The following is a 17,661-nucleotide window of genomic DNA, read 5'->3' on the forward strand; positions in this document are numbered from 1 at the left end:
AAACCACAGAATACCAACTTCAGCCGTAGGGCCGGATTAACCATTAAACAAAATAAGCACGAGCTTAGAGCATCAGGAGAAAACGGGCACCACGAAAAATGATCAGTGTATATTTTTCAATGCACTACACATAACAAGCATTACAGAGAAACAAAAAACTTCATGTCAGGTTTCACTACACGCACACGCACATTTCCGCATGTACCGATTCGTTGGGGGTTCCGCGGGGGGGGGGGGGAGGTGCATGTGTGGTAGTAGTAGGTAGGGCCTCCAAAAAATGGCTCGGGGATCCATGATGTTCTTAAGTCAGCCACCTCGTTGGGCAATTTGCCTGTTATGGCGTTGTATTTGTATTTTTCCCCCAGCGTCAACCACCCGGTAGAAAACCCCAAAATTTTAAGAGCACTTGATTGTACCGTTGAAAATCTTTATCAAAAGGTTGACCAGGGTCCCACAATCAAGGGAGGGAAGGGGATGTGGTGCTCCGGGTGCTGGATCAGGAAAGGCGCTGAATTTACTCGATTTACGTTAAAAATTACGGAAATGTTTCCTAAATAGATACAGACCCCTCCCCGCCAAGTGACCAAATAATTTTTCGTTTCTAGTTGCATCACTGAGGGTGACACAAAAGCAGAGGAAACTAAGTTAATTGCAAACAAAAAACTCACGTTAATGCTCAGTTTTTGGATTGAGATTTCGCTTAATTTCCATAGATTAAGCCCAGAGCCGTCAGAGCAGCATTATAGGCCTCGGATAAAACAAATTTTTCTGAGGCCCCGCCCCTACCTAGCTATAGATACCTGCTTACCAATTTATATACTTTCTCTCCAAAATTTTAACCAGATTAAATTGTCATAAGGCTTCTACGGCACTTACCGACCCGTAGCATCATAGGCACCGGGAAAAATGATTTTTCTGAACCCCCCCCCCCCCACAAAAAAAAAAACCTGCTTATCACTTCACATGCCTACTCTCGAAAATTTTAAACAGATCTAATTGTCATGAGGCCCAGGTCCATGCGGTTAAGGGGATGTGGGCACCAAAATCATTAAAGTGCTTAGGGCCTTCATATGGGTTAATCCGGCCCTGTTCAGCCAATTACCACTGTGGTGGCAATGGGGTTCGAATCCGGGTTCTCGCGATGCGAGTCCGCCACCATGACCGAACTTATTGTGTATATTGCATGATGAGTTTCCGATTTGAATGGTAATTTCCGAAAGAGTGCTTTCACAAACGTGGCGCCTTAAGCGGAGTGGGAAGGTGTATTATCGGAGTTGAATAACATTAAAACCCCATAGAGAGGACAAATGGGTTTTCTAAACAGGGACCCGGTAAGCGGAATGACGTGTTGCCCGGGTGACGCACTTACGAGGTTTGACTGATGTCTATGAAATTTCAGAACGAAATTCAGACTTGAATAGAAACATGTGCTATCAATATCCACAATACAATACTATTTTTATTAGCAAGTTTTATCAGTAGAAGCCCGTTCTCTCACAATTCACTGGAGTAGGTGACCATCATTTTATTGGAAAGGACAATGAGGTCATAAAAATGTTGATGCCATTAAGAATATTTCATATTTTCATAAACGGTGGTTGATGACGTAAGCATCTTTCAAACCCGCCTCCTCATCAAAAGTAAGCAAATCGGAAACCCCCTCCCCCCATCGATGATGACGTAATACTTGAACGGCACCTTGCTAGCTTTTGCGAGACTTTTTAACGGGAGATCAGCTCGCATTCGCATCTGGAAGTTGGGAATCACAGAAAACTAACTACAGCCGACCACCATTGTGGCGACGGTAGGGTTTGAACCCGGGACCTCGTGATGCGAGTCCGTCACTATGATCACTCAACCACCATAGTGCCTAAAAGGAAGATTGCATCTTACATTAGTAAGTGCTCAAAATGTGCTCCGTCCTTTGAGATACATGAAGAAGCATGGCGTGGGATGGAGAGCTGAACCCGCTTCAGCATGGACGGTGTCACTGTTGTCACTGCCGCACGCAAGGCGGCTACGAGGCCTTCGTTCGAGTCAAGCCTATGCCTATAGATGCGCTTATACATGCTATATACATGCGCTTAAAGATGGCCCCATAAAAAAACCGAAAGGGTTTAGGTCAGGGGATCTAGCAGGCCACTGTATTGGGCCACCGCGGCCAATCCACCGATTTGGGTATTCTTGATTTAACCACTCGCGGGCATTCGATGCAATCAGACGTGGAAGCAGATATGGTCCCAGAAGATTATTTATAATGCCGCACGTGCATTAATAATGCATTAATATATGCATTACGTGTTGTAGTGCATCGCATGCTGTATTGCTGGGGGGGGGGGGGTTGGAACCTTTCAAGCAATACAACTAGTTGATGTATAAATTTTGAGACAAGGCATATATATTGATCTTCCAGGGAAAAATTGAAATTGTATCTTGAACACATAGCTGCAAAGTTTTGCAACGAATATGAAAAATTATGAAAGAAAAATTTTCTACTTACAGATAGGAATTTGATAATTAAATTTTCCTAAAAATCATTAAAAATCTTTTCTTTTTTTTGTCTAAAATTATATTATTTTTCTTGAATGTTTCTGAAATTGAAAAAAAGTTTTTATCCAATTTTTCTATTTTTATTAACTTGTATATATATATATATTTTTTCTCAAATTTTGATTCTATTTTTCTCCAATTTCAGCATTTTCTGTTTTTTATTTCTCAACTCATCCACTTCAGCCTTTATTCTGGTCTTTAATTCGATCGCTTTGGGGCCATATTAATTAATATATGGTTTCTACATAGAACAAGTTTGCCCTTTCTCTCTCTACGACGCCAGTCAAGTTATGTTAACACTCTGGAGACGCCACGAATGATCTCAGTTGGGGCAGAAAACCTCGTTTAACTTATCAGAAAGTCTAATTAAGTAAAATTTCAGAAAGTCTAAGGCAGAATTATGAAAGGCTGAGCTTTTCCCGTGTTATTTGCCTTTATCGTAGTTTCTTCTTTATTGCGTTATATCAGGCTAAGGACCTCTACTGTTCTATAATGACTAAATTAGAATGCAGTACATTAAATAGGCATAAGTAAAAAGAAACAAAAGGGAAATTTTTGTGGAATAATTTTAGACTACAGTGTTTCCAAGGTTTCAATTAACATGACATTGTTATATGTAAAGAGAAGCTAGCGAGGAATTTTTGAAAGTTATCTTAGAATGAATAAATTAATCCATTCTCATAAAATTCACTTTGACTCATGCTATTGTCTTTAGGTCATACGACTGTCGATCAACAACCTACGATCCCTTTACTTCCTACAATATCTATCTTATTCCGTGTCACTCTAAACTGCACCATTGCATTTGCGTACAAAACTAAAGAACTTCGTTCTTAAAAGATAGTTTTCTCTTGTATAGAAGAGAATTTGGCTTTTTAAACAAAAAGACGTTAAAATTTTAATTTTATGTTCAAAATAAACATAAGTTATTGAACATCTATTTAGTGATGTACACACATTTATTAACAGAAAACGACAGTTTGTGAAATTTTTGAATTGTCTCAACTTATTTTATTTTTTACTTTCGTTCTAGTATACGGATATGGAAGTCTGGCAGTTTTCGTTATTAGCATGACGTCCCTGTGTGGCATATTTCTTTTTCCTATTCTTGCTAAAAACTACTATAAATTCATCATGATGGGTTTCGTTGGATTGTCTTTCGGAACAATGGTTGGAGATGCTTTACTACATCTTATTCCTCAGGTTAGATGTTACAGATGCATGTATTTTTTTTTTATATCGCTAAATCAATGATCAAGAATTTCGAAATTTGTGCCCAGAAACTTGCCGACTTATCGGGGTGAACAGGGAGATGAAAATTAATTATGATTCTATGCATACATTTTCATCTCGTAATAATATAAAGTTTATGGAGTAATTCATGATTTCAATAATTCAGTGAATGATATACAGCAGTGTTTCTTAACCTTTTTTTTGCCCGTGGCCCCCTTTGAACCATATTTTTTTCTCGTGGCCCCCCTGTCTTACCCAGAGTTTACGACCCTCATCTAGAAGCAAGATACTTTATAGGTATTGAATTGATTTTTTCAGTGAATTTATACTGAACGAAAATATTGCAAATAAGATTGGCCTCCAGACCACTGGCCTAGAATTTGAGCTTCCCGCTAGTCCGAATTTAGTCAGGGCCGTCTCAACATCATGGGCGCTTTAGGCAAAGTGATGCTATGGTAGTCTCATAGTTAGCTGGAAATAAGCAACCTACATATTTCCTACTTATTTTCAAAATTTATTGTACTATACAAAATATCGTAAGGTAGGATCCACTTATGGACATGAGACCTCCGGGCATGACCCCTCACAAGAGTGGGACTGACAGAACTGCAGCCCGGGGCCTGATATGGTTTCATAATTTTTTGTTTTTCACACTATAATTTAATATAGAGGAGGGGTCTGTGCAAAATGTAGCTGAGGGCCAGCAAAAAAACCCCATCCTAGGGATCCTGCTGCAAAATGTAGGCGTGAGGCACGGGTGGGTCCATACCCTAAGACGGTCCTGGGTTTTATGGGTGGTTTTGTTAGATTCTGTAAGTGAATTAATATGGATTAATTAGTGAATTAACACCTTAATTTTTCTTCTCAGCTCTCTGCGGCCTTCCAAACCACCTGTCATGGCCCCTTTCTCCATTTTCTTCTGTGGCCCCCTGAAGTATCCCAGTACCACTAGGGGGCCATATGGCCCCCGGTTGAGAACCACTGATATACAGTATTATAACGAATGAAGGAACACGGTCCTTCCTATAAAGCAAGGGTTGTCAACCTCGCGGCCCGCGACGTTACAACAAAATCCAAAAAAATAGTTTTTTTTTTTGTTATTGAAAAAAAAATTCAAATAATTTTTTTGAACTAAAAGTATGAAGAATGTCAAAAAAATGAAACACAATGAATCGGCATCTACATATTCTCGCAAACAATTTCAAGCTTTTTAGTGACGATTCCTTGTTTCCGAATAAATGATTAAAATTGCAGAAAATGTATGAGTTGATATGAAAATTACTGAATAATTTTTTGAAATATTTTCTATTCACGAAACCACAACAAAGGGAGATATTTCTGACGTCGTATCAAAATGTATCAAATTATACATTTAAGAAAAATATTAATTTCCCTTGAACAAACTCATAGCAGTGAGAAAGGGTGGTACATCAACGATAGCTGGTAAAAATAAGTTTTGCTGAGACTTCAAGATCACCTGAAGGAAATATATTTAGACATCCTTTAACTGCAATATTCTCATTACGTCATTTATCAGCAGGTCATTTTCTGTAAAGACTTGCATTCAAATAAGTTGCATTCTAAAGCCTGTGACGAACGCTCTGAACTTCACCTAATCCGGAGCTTCAAACAGCACTTATTCCCGCAATTTCTTGAAAACCCTGAGAACAAATTCGATGTGCTACCTCATCCGCATAGAAATTCGTTTGTTGTCTTGTCATGAATTCTAAAAATTATTTTTGTTTTACTTTTAAACGAGGTAAAACTGTTCCTAGAAATGAAAGATCAAAAGGTTTCATTTATTAATAGTGAGACATGGGTGCGATCACTATCATTCTAAATTGCCATTGCAGGACATTTGAATGTAATTAATTAGAAACTTCTCAACGGAAAGATAAGATAATAACACATATGCATGATGCATTAACAAGCTTTAGTTATGAACTGGATTTGCTAAAAGTCCATTCCCATTTGGAATAGAATATGTTCAATTATTTTTCTCCATGTGTCAGCAGGTTGATCGGTAAAAATCTTGTTTGGTAGATAGAATTAATATGTTATAATTTATTTTTAATTCATCTTTCACTTCCCTTCGATTTCAATTGAACTGTTTTTAAAATGTTTATAATTATTTTAATCACTAACAAATTTTTATTATTAATTAATAGATTTTTCAATTAATTAAATTTTAATAATTGGTGGCCCACTTGAGAGATAATTTTGAAGCAAATGGCCAACGGTTCAATTGAGTTTGACACCCCTGCTATAAAGCATAGCTAACTGGATGCAATGGATTTTTGGAAGGAGAAGTTTATAGGCCTATGCGGGGAATCAAATTACCATCCTTTCGCAATCCGGGTAAGTGCGACAGATCACTACGCTACAGCACTGACATTTTCCTTCCTCAGAGTATACAGTGATACCCCGGCTTACGAATTTTTAGCTAACGAAGATTAGCTATACCGTCCCACAAGGGCGGACGATTAGCTATACCGTTAGATAAGGGAACCTTTATCTGAAGTTAAGAAAGTCTACTAATGCCTCTACTTCAGCGCCTCATGCCACAGTGAGTGAAATAAGGAAGGCAGAGTCGTGTTTCCGGTGGTGTAGATGGTAGCATGCTTCTCCGGTTTGCAAGAGTGTCTGGGTTCGAGAGTCCTGGCGGAAACCAGATGCCTTTTCATTCCAAGTTCACCTCGGCATAATATCCAGAAAATATCTGTTCTATTGATAACGAAGATTTTTTCGTAATTTTTTGCCCCGCGGCTACGTAGGTAAAACTACCACTTTGTGGGCTGAATTTTTTGCGCCAGTCATCACCTCAGAATTACTGTTTTTTTAGCAATTTTTACTTGAGCCCGATTAACTCATGCCCACCCCGGAAATGTACCTTCCTTTCTCTTTCTGAAAGTTTTGGAACCATTTTATGTGAAATCAAATATTTAACCGATAGAAAATGCATTTAAAAAAAAAAAGAAAAAAAAGAGTCCATGTTTCAGGGCGTTCTCGCGTTCTTTCAGTGCAAGACTCTTAGCATCAAACTGAACAGTCTGGACATTCTAGGAGCTTATCTTTTCCATCTTCATGTACGAGACAGGAATGAGCTGACCAAATCACAAATGGATGCGAGCTCTTGCGGGGTGTGTCAACACCAGCTTTGATAGACTAAAGCTGATGTTAGTTGTATTCATTGGTGTACGCAAAGGGGGATTTTGGGGTTCTAACCCCTCCCCCCCCCCCCCCCATGAGCCAAGATTAGTGTTATCTTTCAGGGAAAAACTTAACCCCCCTCAGAAGGGAAAAAAAAATCTGAAACCCCCCCCCCTCGAAAAAATTTTGCGTACGCCTATGGTTGTATTCATAATGTAAAATAAAAAGATCTCTTCAATATCTCATCTTCTCAGTTACACAATTTTGAAGCTGTTCATTTTACGATCAGTTTAGCTATATAACTGATCAGTTTCTTATAACTCTCCTTGGTGTTTTAAAAAAACTCATCTTTAAAGTTTGGGCAGTACCTGGAACGAATTAAACAATTTTTCATAGAAACCTAAAGGAAATCACGTTTCAACGAACTAACGAATTATCTTCGTTAGACGAGGTATCACTGTATATATGTAGATCGAACGGGACTGTGCAATTAGACAGCCTCTCTCAACTCAGCTAATAACTCATGACACTTCCCGGGTTGATCTCTATCCCATGAAAGTGGGAATCAGAATGCTCCTTTCCCGGGATTAGGTTAACCTTGAATATGTGAAAAATTTAAATATTAATATCAGAATATCCAAAAAAATATTAATATCAAAAATTTATTTAGTTATAATAATTAACAAATTTTTTATGTAACTGATACATGATACCTATCAAAGGTTCCGATCCAGTACAGGCTAAAGTGAAGTGTCTGGGAGGGGAGTGTGAGGACTATATTTTTTGTAAATATTATGGTGTAATGTTAGTCATTTCTACCAAAAGGGAACATATCCACCTCGTTCATTCACTTCGGTATCTTTTGTAGAACCTCTCGGTAACGATCAACCATGGGACCGGCCGCTGTGGTGGTCGGGTGGTCATAATGACGGACGCGCATCGCGGGGACCCGGGTTCGAGCCCCACCGTCACCACAGTGGTGGTCGGCTGAAGTTGGTTTTCTGTGGTTCCCAACTTCAAGGCGTAAAGGCGAGCCGATCTCCCCATTGAAAAGTCTCGCCACAGAGAGCAACAGTCCTACAAACAGTACAAATATTCAGTCATTACACTTCACTCACTTCTGAGATATAGATGGCAGCACTAAAAATCATACACAACACTAGATACGCACTCAGACTGTTAGGTACACATACTTACACTTCTGGCACAACTCACTAGGTAGTAAATTGCCCATGGCGATAGACCTGAGTTGTGCTCGGCTTGAAAAAAAAACATGGGACCTAAAATTTTGTTCGCTGGCTGACAAGGAGTGTCTGTTAATGGATAGCCCTGTCGTACTGAGTCCCGTCGACGTAATTCAAAATAGTGTCCATTAGTAGAAGTGTCCGGTATGGGAGGTTCCACTGTAGAATGATCGTGTTTGATATTAATGACGAGAGGACAGTAAGGGTACCAGCCTGGGGTGGGTAAAATCTTCTGGAATCAACAAGTGACGTAGAAACTTCCAATTTTTCTGACTTGACCAGATGCAATTTTAACCAAAAAAGGTAACATTTCCACAAATTTTCTTTCAAAACGGAACATTTCCAAAATTCAGATGTAGATAAACTTCCTTGAATGTTGATCAATGAACATGGGGGGGGGGGGTATTTAAATATTCTTCTATCATTCTTATATGCTACTATTTTATACTTTTGTAAAGCAAACTTTTTTGTTTTTCACTTCTACTGTAAATTTAGTGAGAGTGGATATGTTCCCGTTTGAAAATAAGCTCCTCAATTAATGATCGCCAGTAAAAACATTGGTCCCAACATTTGGTGTTCTAGCGCAGGGCTGGTTCCAGTGAGCCCCTTCTGTCCGAGAGGTAAGATACTCGTTTTCCACCCCATGAAGGTTACCGTCACGGTTCACGAGTTCGATCCGAGGGAAGAACATAGAAAACAAGTTCTATAGCTATCGAGCCTGGGGCGACCATCGATAGATGGTGCCTTCATTTCCCACCCAATTCTATCGGTAGGGAATCGCTGTATGGTGATATGACCGGAGCTGGTGTGTGGTAAAAATAGTGAGCCCCTTCTAAAAAAATACATCGTTCAATTTTGCTCGCCAAGTACTTTCCTATACGTGGTGTATTGGTTCATCAATTATTGCGACCAATCTTGAGACGCTGAGAATTCCTCTATTATATCTTGTTGTATATAGAAATTTACATTCCTTAAACCGTTTATACGCTTCACTGTTGTATTTTACGTGCGGGATCCCGCGGGAGAGAAACCTACTCATAGCAACACAATACACCTTCGAGATGGCAACGTAAAGGTATAGCAGAGTTACCGTAGATCGCTAAATTCATTCCCCACAGAGGTCTGTAGAATTTACCTTCCAAAAATTCATCTTCGCATCGCGCCTATTTAGCTATGATCATTTGATCATTTTTGTCGCACCGCGGTCATTTTCTGCACACGAGGGTTAATTAGACCAGGACCTACAATTTATTGCCGATACCGAACGGCAGCCTTTTTTCATACTCACTGAGGGGTTGATGCGCTAACCCCAAGTTATGGGACTTCCTGCAGTATTAATGTTTTTCTGTGGTCATGTTGCCGTTTCTGTTGTATCCCCTATGTCAGGGAAGTTTCTGACAAGGACGAACCCTGGATATTGAACTCGCAGTTGTTATCTACCTGGGCTACCGTGCCCTATTTGTCTATGCTTTGTATAAATAGAGGGGAGGGTGACATCATCATCTTTATAAGGTATTTCTTCTTCGCAACTCTCAAGTTAATCCTCTATAACACCAGTACTGAATGTTTTTGTTCGAATTTCTCGCGGACTTCTTTTTAATTAACCGATCGGTAGCGGTGATATATAGAAGATGATCTAGCGGCTAGATTCTAGCCTGTATCATCTTTTTTTAATTAACCGAAAAATTAAAAAAAAAAAGTGGACATATCACAAAATATTATTTTAATCCTTAAATTTCGAGTTAAGTAATTACTAAATAATATTTTGTCTCTAGCATTTACCCTAAGGCAGAGTCCACAGTGGACCGATACAATAAGTGATAATCTGCAATGAATTCAACACGGTTTAGTTAAAAAACCTTAAATTCAGGTTCCAATCTGCTCAATCATCTGTAAGCGATCGACGTGATGTTTTAAGTTTTGATAAAAATTAATTAATCTGACTTCTTGGAAAATTATAAACTGCATTTCACCTTGAGATTATAATTCTTCAATAAATGTTTCATACTCGTGCTATTTTCCCCAAAAATAAACTCCACAAAATAAGACTAAAAACAAAGATGGAATTTTTCGCACAGTGAAAGGGTTAAACAGCTGTTTTCCTTTATTATAAAACCAACCGAGTGAAAGACCACTCCTTCAAGAGGCCATTTTCTAAAAGTTCTGAAATAAAAGAAAAATATTGAATTTTTTTTTATGAAGTTATTAACTTTCTTGTCTTTTATTAGACTTCACACTTTACTTTTATTCAATATTCGGCTGAAAAAAAATAAAAAAACTCAAAATTTTCACATCCATGAACGAGTGAAAATAGGTGAATAATTTCACTAACCAGTAGAAATGGGAGAAATAATTTTTAGATCATCAAAAAATAAATAAATAAAAGAGGTATTATTCATAGACCTTCTGACGGTTTAGATAGAAATAAAAATTGAAAAATATAGATCGTATCTTAATGTATCTCTCTTCTCTTGTTACTTATTATATAACCTTTTATACTTCTTTCTTCATTGTTGGTTTTTGATTTTTTTTATACTTATATTTATACAGGCCTTAGGATTACACAGTCACGATGAAACAGAAGATCTTGACGGGAATGAAGTTCATAAAGAATTATCATTGGCTACCATACCAACTTACCTATGGCGGCAACTTGGGATCATGCTTGTCATTTACGTTTTGTTCTTCTTTGAAGCAATTGCTAATGCACTTTCTAATGATTCGCATGAACAGGTGGGAAATTTGTTATGTAATGAAAAAATATTAACTCTGTTGCAAAATGTAATACAGTTTCGAAATTTTTCGACGAGGAAACGTCTTTGAAATTGATGCCGGGTGTGGGGAGGTGCCCAAATAAGTGACAGTTTCTGTCGAAGTAATTTCAAACTTATATAAACGCTAAAAATAGACATAGTGCCACCATCTTGGTCTCGTTTTAAAGAGAGAGGATGAAAGTTTGTGCCAGTACCACTCCAACATTCGTGGCAGTCAGATGTTGAGAACTACACTTATTTTGGTCACCCCGAAACATCTCGGATTCTTAACACGCTTTCATTTCCAATGTGACAGGGAAAAACTTTAAGAGGTGATAGTACACACCAATACCAACAATTGTCATCAACGAATGGATGGTCTAACATGAAACGCAAACGCGCTAGCGCGTTTCGAAATGACCGCTCCGCTAACGTTAAAATGGCATTCCTGTTGAAATTTATAGAGAGAAAAAGAACACCATGTATATATGCAAATTTAACCTGGGGGAGAAGAAGAAACCGTATGTAAATCTGCGCCACAGTGAATAAAAGGCGCGGATGCCAGCCCTGTGAAATTATTCCAGCGTGCAACTGTTCTAACAGTTGTAACTTACGGGATAATGGCGGCATGTAGCACGTTTGCATTTCATTTTAGACCATGCAATCTTTGATAAAAATTGTTTGTTTTTGTGCGCACTACCACCTCTTAAAGTTTTTCCCATTTTTTCTGAATCACCCTGTATATATGTCGCGAGCAAAGTACTGTACAACCAGAATTACAAAAATCGAGCACGAATGCGCAAAACACAAAATTCCAAAGAGAATGACCAAAAAACGCTTGGCCTGGAACGAAAACCAACACGTAGTGCTGTCGCGAATATACAGTCTGATGCCTCACGTCTCTTGGCCACAAATTACAAGCGAACCGTTGATCCTAGAGGCATACTTCCAATTAGAAAAAGTATCCAAATAACGTGTAGATTTAAGATGTCATTGATATTGTAAGGGAGTTCTATAGTTATTAATGGGGCTCGGTTTTTTATGGCATTAAAAATGAAACGTCGTTGATGATCGGTTAAAAAAAACTTGAAATTCAGGTTTTTAACCTATCATCAGCCCTATCTATTAACATTAAAAAAATGACTTTTATTTGGTCACCCTGTCTTAAAAAAACACAATTAGAAAGTTCTGTTGTCCTGTCTCTTCTACGGTTATGAAAAGATTTCATGTTTCTAAGTGCATTATTTGCTGAATTATTTCTTTTTTCATTGTTGGTTTTTGATTTTTTTTTATACTTATATTTATACAGGCCTTAGGATTACACAATATTACTGAAATATTTGAATTCAAAAAATCGCTGAAAAGGTGGGGAAGAATAGCATTGTGATCTTTTCCGTTTGTTTATCCGTTCTTTTCCTCATTTACAGCCATTTTTGAATTCAAATATCCCAACGAATATTGCACTAAGGTTGGTATTCACCGACAAGAAAAGGGTCGGAAGGTGTCATCTTCAAAAAGCTTCGAAAAAATTATCACTAATTCTACTCATTTAAATATGCACAAAAATATAAAAATATCCGGTGGAATTATTATGGGTTACTCAAAAAACAATTGTAAATATAAATATTTTGAACAACAATATAGGCCAAGAATGAAATTAAAATCCCGAGTCTTAGAGTGACGTCATTCAAACAACATATGATTAGGTACAGCCCAGATAGAGAAAAAAAATACAGAAGAAATACAGCGGAACCTCGTCTATACGTCGCTCGGTATACGGTTATGCGACTTTCATGTTTATACGACGTTTGGCTACCGTCGCAATATGTTCCTATACATTTTAATGTTAAAATAATTCATTTATTCACCGCAAAAACTCAATTACTCGACGTTTTCACTTCGACTCGCACACCGAACCTTATGAAAAAACGTCCATCGAACAAGCACAATTTTTGTGTGCAGTAAAAACGCGTTGCTGCAACAGTTTTTCTTGCATATTGTCACCGCAACAGCCATAAATTTTAGGATGTTTACTGACATACGGAAATAGCCAGTGAGCTAGCCGGTGGTCATTTAGAGTGGACTCTCAATGACCACCATTTAGTTTTGTTTGTTTCTGAGAATACGCAGACGCAGTGAGTCTAAATGAAATGGGTTTCAATTGTTTTGACGGCCATATGTCCTTTCAGAATTTTTTTTTTCTCCCAATGTTTTATCACCGCTATCCTCAAAGGGTAAGAAAGTCCACACATTGTAAGCATTTAAGGGTACATTGCTGAAAAAACAGGTCTGCCGATAAGAGACACACACGGTACACATACACATTAAGTTCTTTCGATCGTTTCCTGTGGAATTTTCTTTCGTTGTGGTGCTTTGCTTGCTGGCTGTGTCAAATCCGCTGTTAATAATGTCGAAAAAACGAAAAGTGCTTTCTTTAAAAAAAATAACTGGAAAATTTGGAAGAATTCAATAAGAATTTAAAATTCATGACGAGAAAGTCAATCTTGCAAATCCACAAAGTAGTACGTCTATTCTTTTTTGTTCATTATAATTTCTAATTTGATGGCATTCAGCATATAAGAATATTGTGACATGCACTTTATATTAGGTGCACGTCACTCCCATTTCCGGCACAACTCAGTCGATAGTAAATTGGCCATGACGATTGATCGAAGTTGTGCTCGGGTTGAAAAAAAGAAATCTCTTCCTCATACCAAACTACTCTTAAAATTTTTGAGAGGGATGAAGTTACTCTTCAAAGTTATTTTTTTGAATAATACTTTCTCTAAAATAACTACCATAAAACTAAACGTTTGCGAGTAGATTAAAATCCAAGTTTTACGCCCGAAAAAAACCAGTTTCATGTTCCCAAAGGAAATTTTAATGGTTTTAGAGTATATTGGAGCTGCTGATTACAAAACTGTTGATTTTGCCGAACTGTCTCTAGTTTTTGAGATAATGAATGCATAATATCAATATTTCAATATAGTCAGCAGCCATAATTTTGCGTGGAAATATTTCTTTCAACTTTTTATTTACTTTCTTATTTTATTCAACACATTATCACGAGTTAGTCACTGTGAAAAGAGTAACCATGCGTCCTTCAGTTTGTCCCGTATTTTCCGGAATAGTACCGATTATTTGTTTTTTCTCCGTCCCGAATTTTTTGAAAAAATGTAGTGGTTTTTTCTATTTTTCAGAACTCTGATACAGGTAATTTTCAACGGATTGATTGAATGAAATAATTATCATATAAAAAGGTCCGAAAATTTCATGAATTATCGCATTTTCCTTGGGGAGGCATAGAGCCGTGCCCGGCTTATGGTATTACCATTGAAATTCAACTTTCACTTTAACTCAAAAACTAGAGCCGATCTAATAAAACCAATGTCAGATTCGGAATCAATGCCCTAAAATCACCATAAAACCATTGAGATATCTTTGAGAACAAAATCAGTGTTGAGCAGTGTAATCAATAGAAAAATCCGAAACCAAAAATTTTTAAAAATGCCAATTCATAACGTAATAAGTTTAAAATTTTCTGATTGAATCGTTATTATTTTACTGTTTCCACCAGTCACACCTTCGTCAAGCTACCATTTTGACATCTGGACGATAACTCACTCGAAAGAAGTGGACTGTAAACACTTTTAATAAATTTACGATAATTTTAATTCACAAATATAACAAATTAACTCGCACGAAATCCCGATCGAGGGAATCGTTGTACAATTGACCAGCTCGAGGTCTCAACTCATACTCCCTCACACACACACTGTCACACACTCATAAAAACACTTTTTTCTCTCTCTCTCTCTCTCTCTCCCTGGGGACGGGAGGGGAGCTCTCATCACCTTTTGACCTCTGCTCTCTCCTTACTTTTCTTCTTCTTCTTTTTTACTATTATTATTATTACGCAGCAACATACCGCCGGGCGTTGCAATGTTCTTCGAACATTCAACCAATTGCAATTATAATGTAATAATATATAAAACTGATCGTTTCAAAACCTGAACAAATACAAATTTTAACTAAATACACAGAATAAAGAAAATTGACACACTCAATTACATTATAAATCAACACCTTTCGATACATAATAAAGCATAATATACGATATTTACATTAATTTTCCATAGGTAAAATACACAATTTTGAAATAGGTCGCTTATATGTGCCTGAAGCCGTTTTCACAGCAACCACTCTAATCTTGTTATCCTGTTTGCCAGGATATGTTTCCGTAATTCGACCTATAAACCATTTACAAGGAGGTAAATTATCCTCTTTAACAATAACCATGTCACCTATTTCTACGTTTTCCTTTTCGAAGAACCACTTATTCCGTTGCTGTAATGTACTCAAATAGTCTCGATGCCACCTTTTCCAAATGACTTGTACGAATTTCGTTGTTTGTTGCCATCGGTTAAGCCGATTTTCTGGCACCGAAGTCAACTCTGGTTCTGGAAGTGAAGTGATCGGCCTTCCAATAAGAAAATGACCAGGTGTTAGGGCCTCCAAGTCATTTGGGTCTTCTGACATGGCAGATATTGGTCTAGAATTTAGGACTCCTTCTATTTGAGTCAAAACAGTAAGAAATTCTTCGTAAGTGAGCCTTGTCTGGCCGATGGTTCGTTTTAAGTGGTATTTGCAAGATTTCACTCCTGCTTCCCAGAGACCACCGAAGTTTGGTGTTCGGGGAGGAATGAATTTCCAATCTATGCCATCCGAGGATAAATAGCCAGCAAGGTCCTCATCTGGTTGAGCTACAAGGTTGTATAAGTTTTTGAGCTCAACATTTGCTCCCACAAAATTTTTTGCATTATCTGAATACAACTTAACACACTTTCCTCTTCGAGAAGTGAACCTTTTAAGAGTTGCAATAAATGCAGCAGTGGTAAGATCAGTAACAATATCCAGATGGATCGCTTTCGTCACTAAACATACAAAAATACACACATATATTTTATTCAAGGTACCCTTTCTTTGATTTTTGTACTTTATAGAAAAGGGTCCACAAAAATCAACACCAGAAATGTTGAATGCAAAATCTCTCGTTACCCGATCCTTAGGTAAAACACCCATAATTTGTTGAGCCGTTATAGGTTTAGCTTTAAAGCACACAATGCAATCATGAACAATTTTTCTACATACACTTTTACCATTTATAACCCAAAACTTTTGTCTGAGTTGATTCAATAATGCTTGTGGCCCTAAATGTAGATACTTATTATGATAATGTACAACAATCAACTTGGTTAATCGGTGTTTTGTGGGCAATAGAATAGGAAACTTCTGATTATAGCCCAGTGTACTATTATTTAATCGGCCACCAACTCTCAGATTCCTTTTTCGTCCACAAAAGGATTCAAACTTTTTATCGGACTGTCGAAAGGGACCTTACCTTTTCTTTCAGACCTTTGAGTTCTGGTTTGAACTCCTCACCTTGAATCAATTTCACGAGATGCAGCTCAGCATTATTGATTTCTTCAGCATCTAAAGGACTATATTTTTTCTTGTTTTTACAATTATTAAGAAACCTAAAAATGAAACTCAAAATACGAACAATCTTAATATACACATTACTAAGATTCAAAAAATCACTGATAAATGGTCAAACTGAAACACTAAAAGTTTGTATATCACAAATATTGTCACTAATACTGCAAATTTTGAATTCACGCTGAAAGTCATCTTGTATGACCGCTGACGGGATCGTTCTGTTTGGGTATTCACTGTCCATAAGAAACTTTGGACCGTTCCACCATAAGACACTTTGTTCCAGTCTCTCTGGAGCTAGACCTCTGGAAGTGAGATCTGCAGGATTTTCTTCGGATGAAACATGTCTCTATTGTTGCACAGTTGTTAGTTCCTGTATTGTAGCTACACGATTTGCCAAGAACGTTTTCAGAAGATGTGGTTCTTTCTGGATCCAAGACAGCACAATCATAGAATCACTCCACAAATACACTGCTGAAACGTCGATCTTCAGTGAAGCTTTTATACTCTTCATCAACTTAGCTAGTAACACTGCCGCGCACAGTTCCAACCGCGGAATAGTTGTACGTTTAATTGGAGCTACTCTTGATTTGCTCGAAACCATTTTTACTCTCACGCGTCCGGTAGATGAAGTAGACTTGCAATAGATAACAGCCCCGTATGCAGATTCAGAGGCATCTGCAAACCCATGAATCTCGATCGTAGTTGGCTCAGATATCAAAATACATCTATCTATTTTTAGGTTATTTATAGACAGAAGAGATTCGATGAACTCGTGCCACTCTTGTGCCTCCTTTGCTGGAAGTGGATCATTCCAGTCAATTTTCAGAAGCCACAGTTTCTGCATGAAAATTTTTGCTTTTGATACCACAGGTCCTATCAATCCCAGTGGATCAAAAAGTCTTGCGATGGTAGATAGAACATTCCGTTTGGTGAATACTGTATTGCTGTCAGCTTTCACACTGAAAGAAAAGCAATCTTCACTTGGCTTCCAGGAAATTCCCAGAGCCTTTATTTCACTTGGGTCGGAAAAGGTATAATCACAATCTGAAAATAATTTTGGGATGAGCGCTGGATTATTTCCGCACCACTTATGCAGCTTCATGCCTGCAGTATTGAGGATGCCTATCAGTTGCTGTTGGAGCTCTTTCGCTTCCAGCAAGGTTGGTGCCCCGGATAGGACGTCATCCATATAAAAATCACTGGTTAGGACAGAAGCCGCTAGAGGAAAATTG

General features: G+C 37.7%; 1 protein-coding gene across 2 annotated transcripts in view; it reads left to right on the plus strand.

The window, feature by feature from the left end:
• Nucleotides 1–17,661, plus strand: part of LOC149080553 (metal cation symporter ZIP14-like) — an 89,542-nt gene that overhangs the window by 38,771 nt on the left and 33,110 nt on the right. For both annotated transcript variants that reach the window (XR_016193604.1, XM_089239660.1), the window contains exons 7-8: nt 3,584–3,753; nt 10,728–10,910. Coding sequence is in view for 1 of the 2 variants with exons in the window: in XM_089239660.1 (XP_089095786.1) it covers nt 3,584–3,753; nt 10,728–10,910 (353 nt within the window). In the remaining variant the exon portion in view is untranslated. The remainder of the gene's footprint in view (nt 1–3,583; nt 3,754–10,727; nt 10,911–17,661) is intronic.

Source organism: Pholcus phalangioides, unplaced genomic scaffold, assembly GCF_987345545.1.
Source record: "Pholcus phalangioides strain wild (caught in Gottingen) unplaced genomic scaffold, Ppha-v1.0 ptg000011l_1, whole genome shotgun sequence".
NCBI classification, from domain to species: domain Eukaryota; kingdom Metazoa; phylum Arthropoda; class Arachnida; order Araneae; family Pholcidae; genus Pholcus; species Pholcus phalangioides.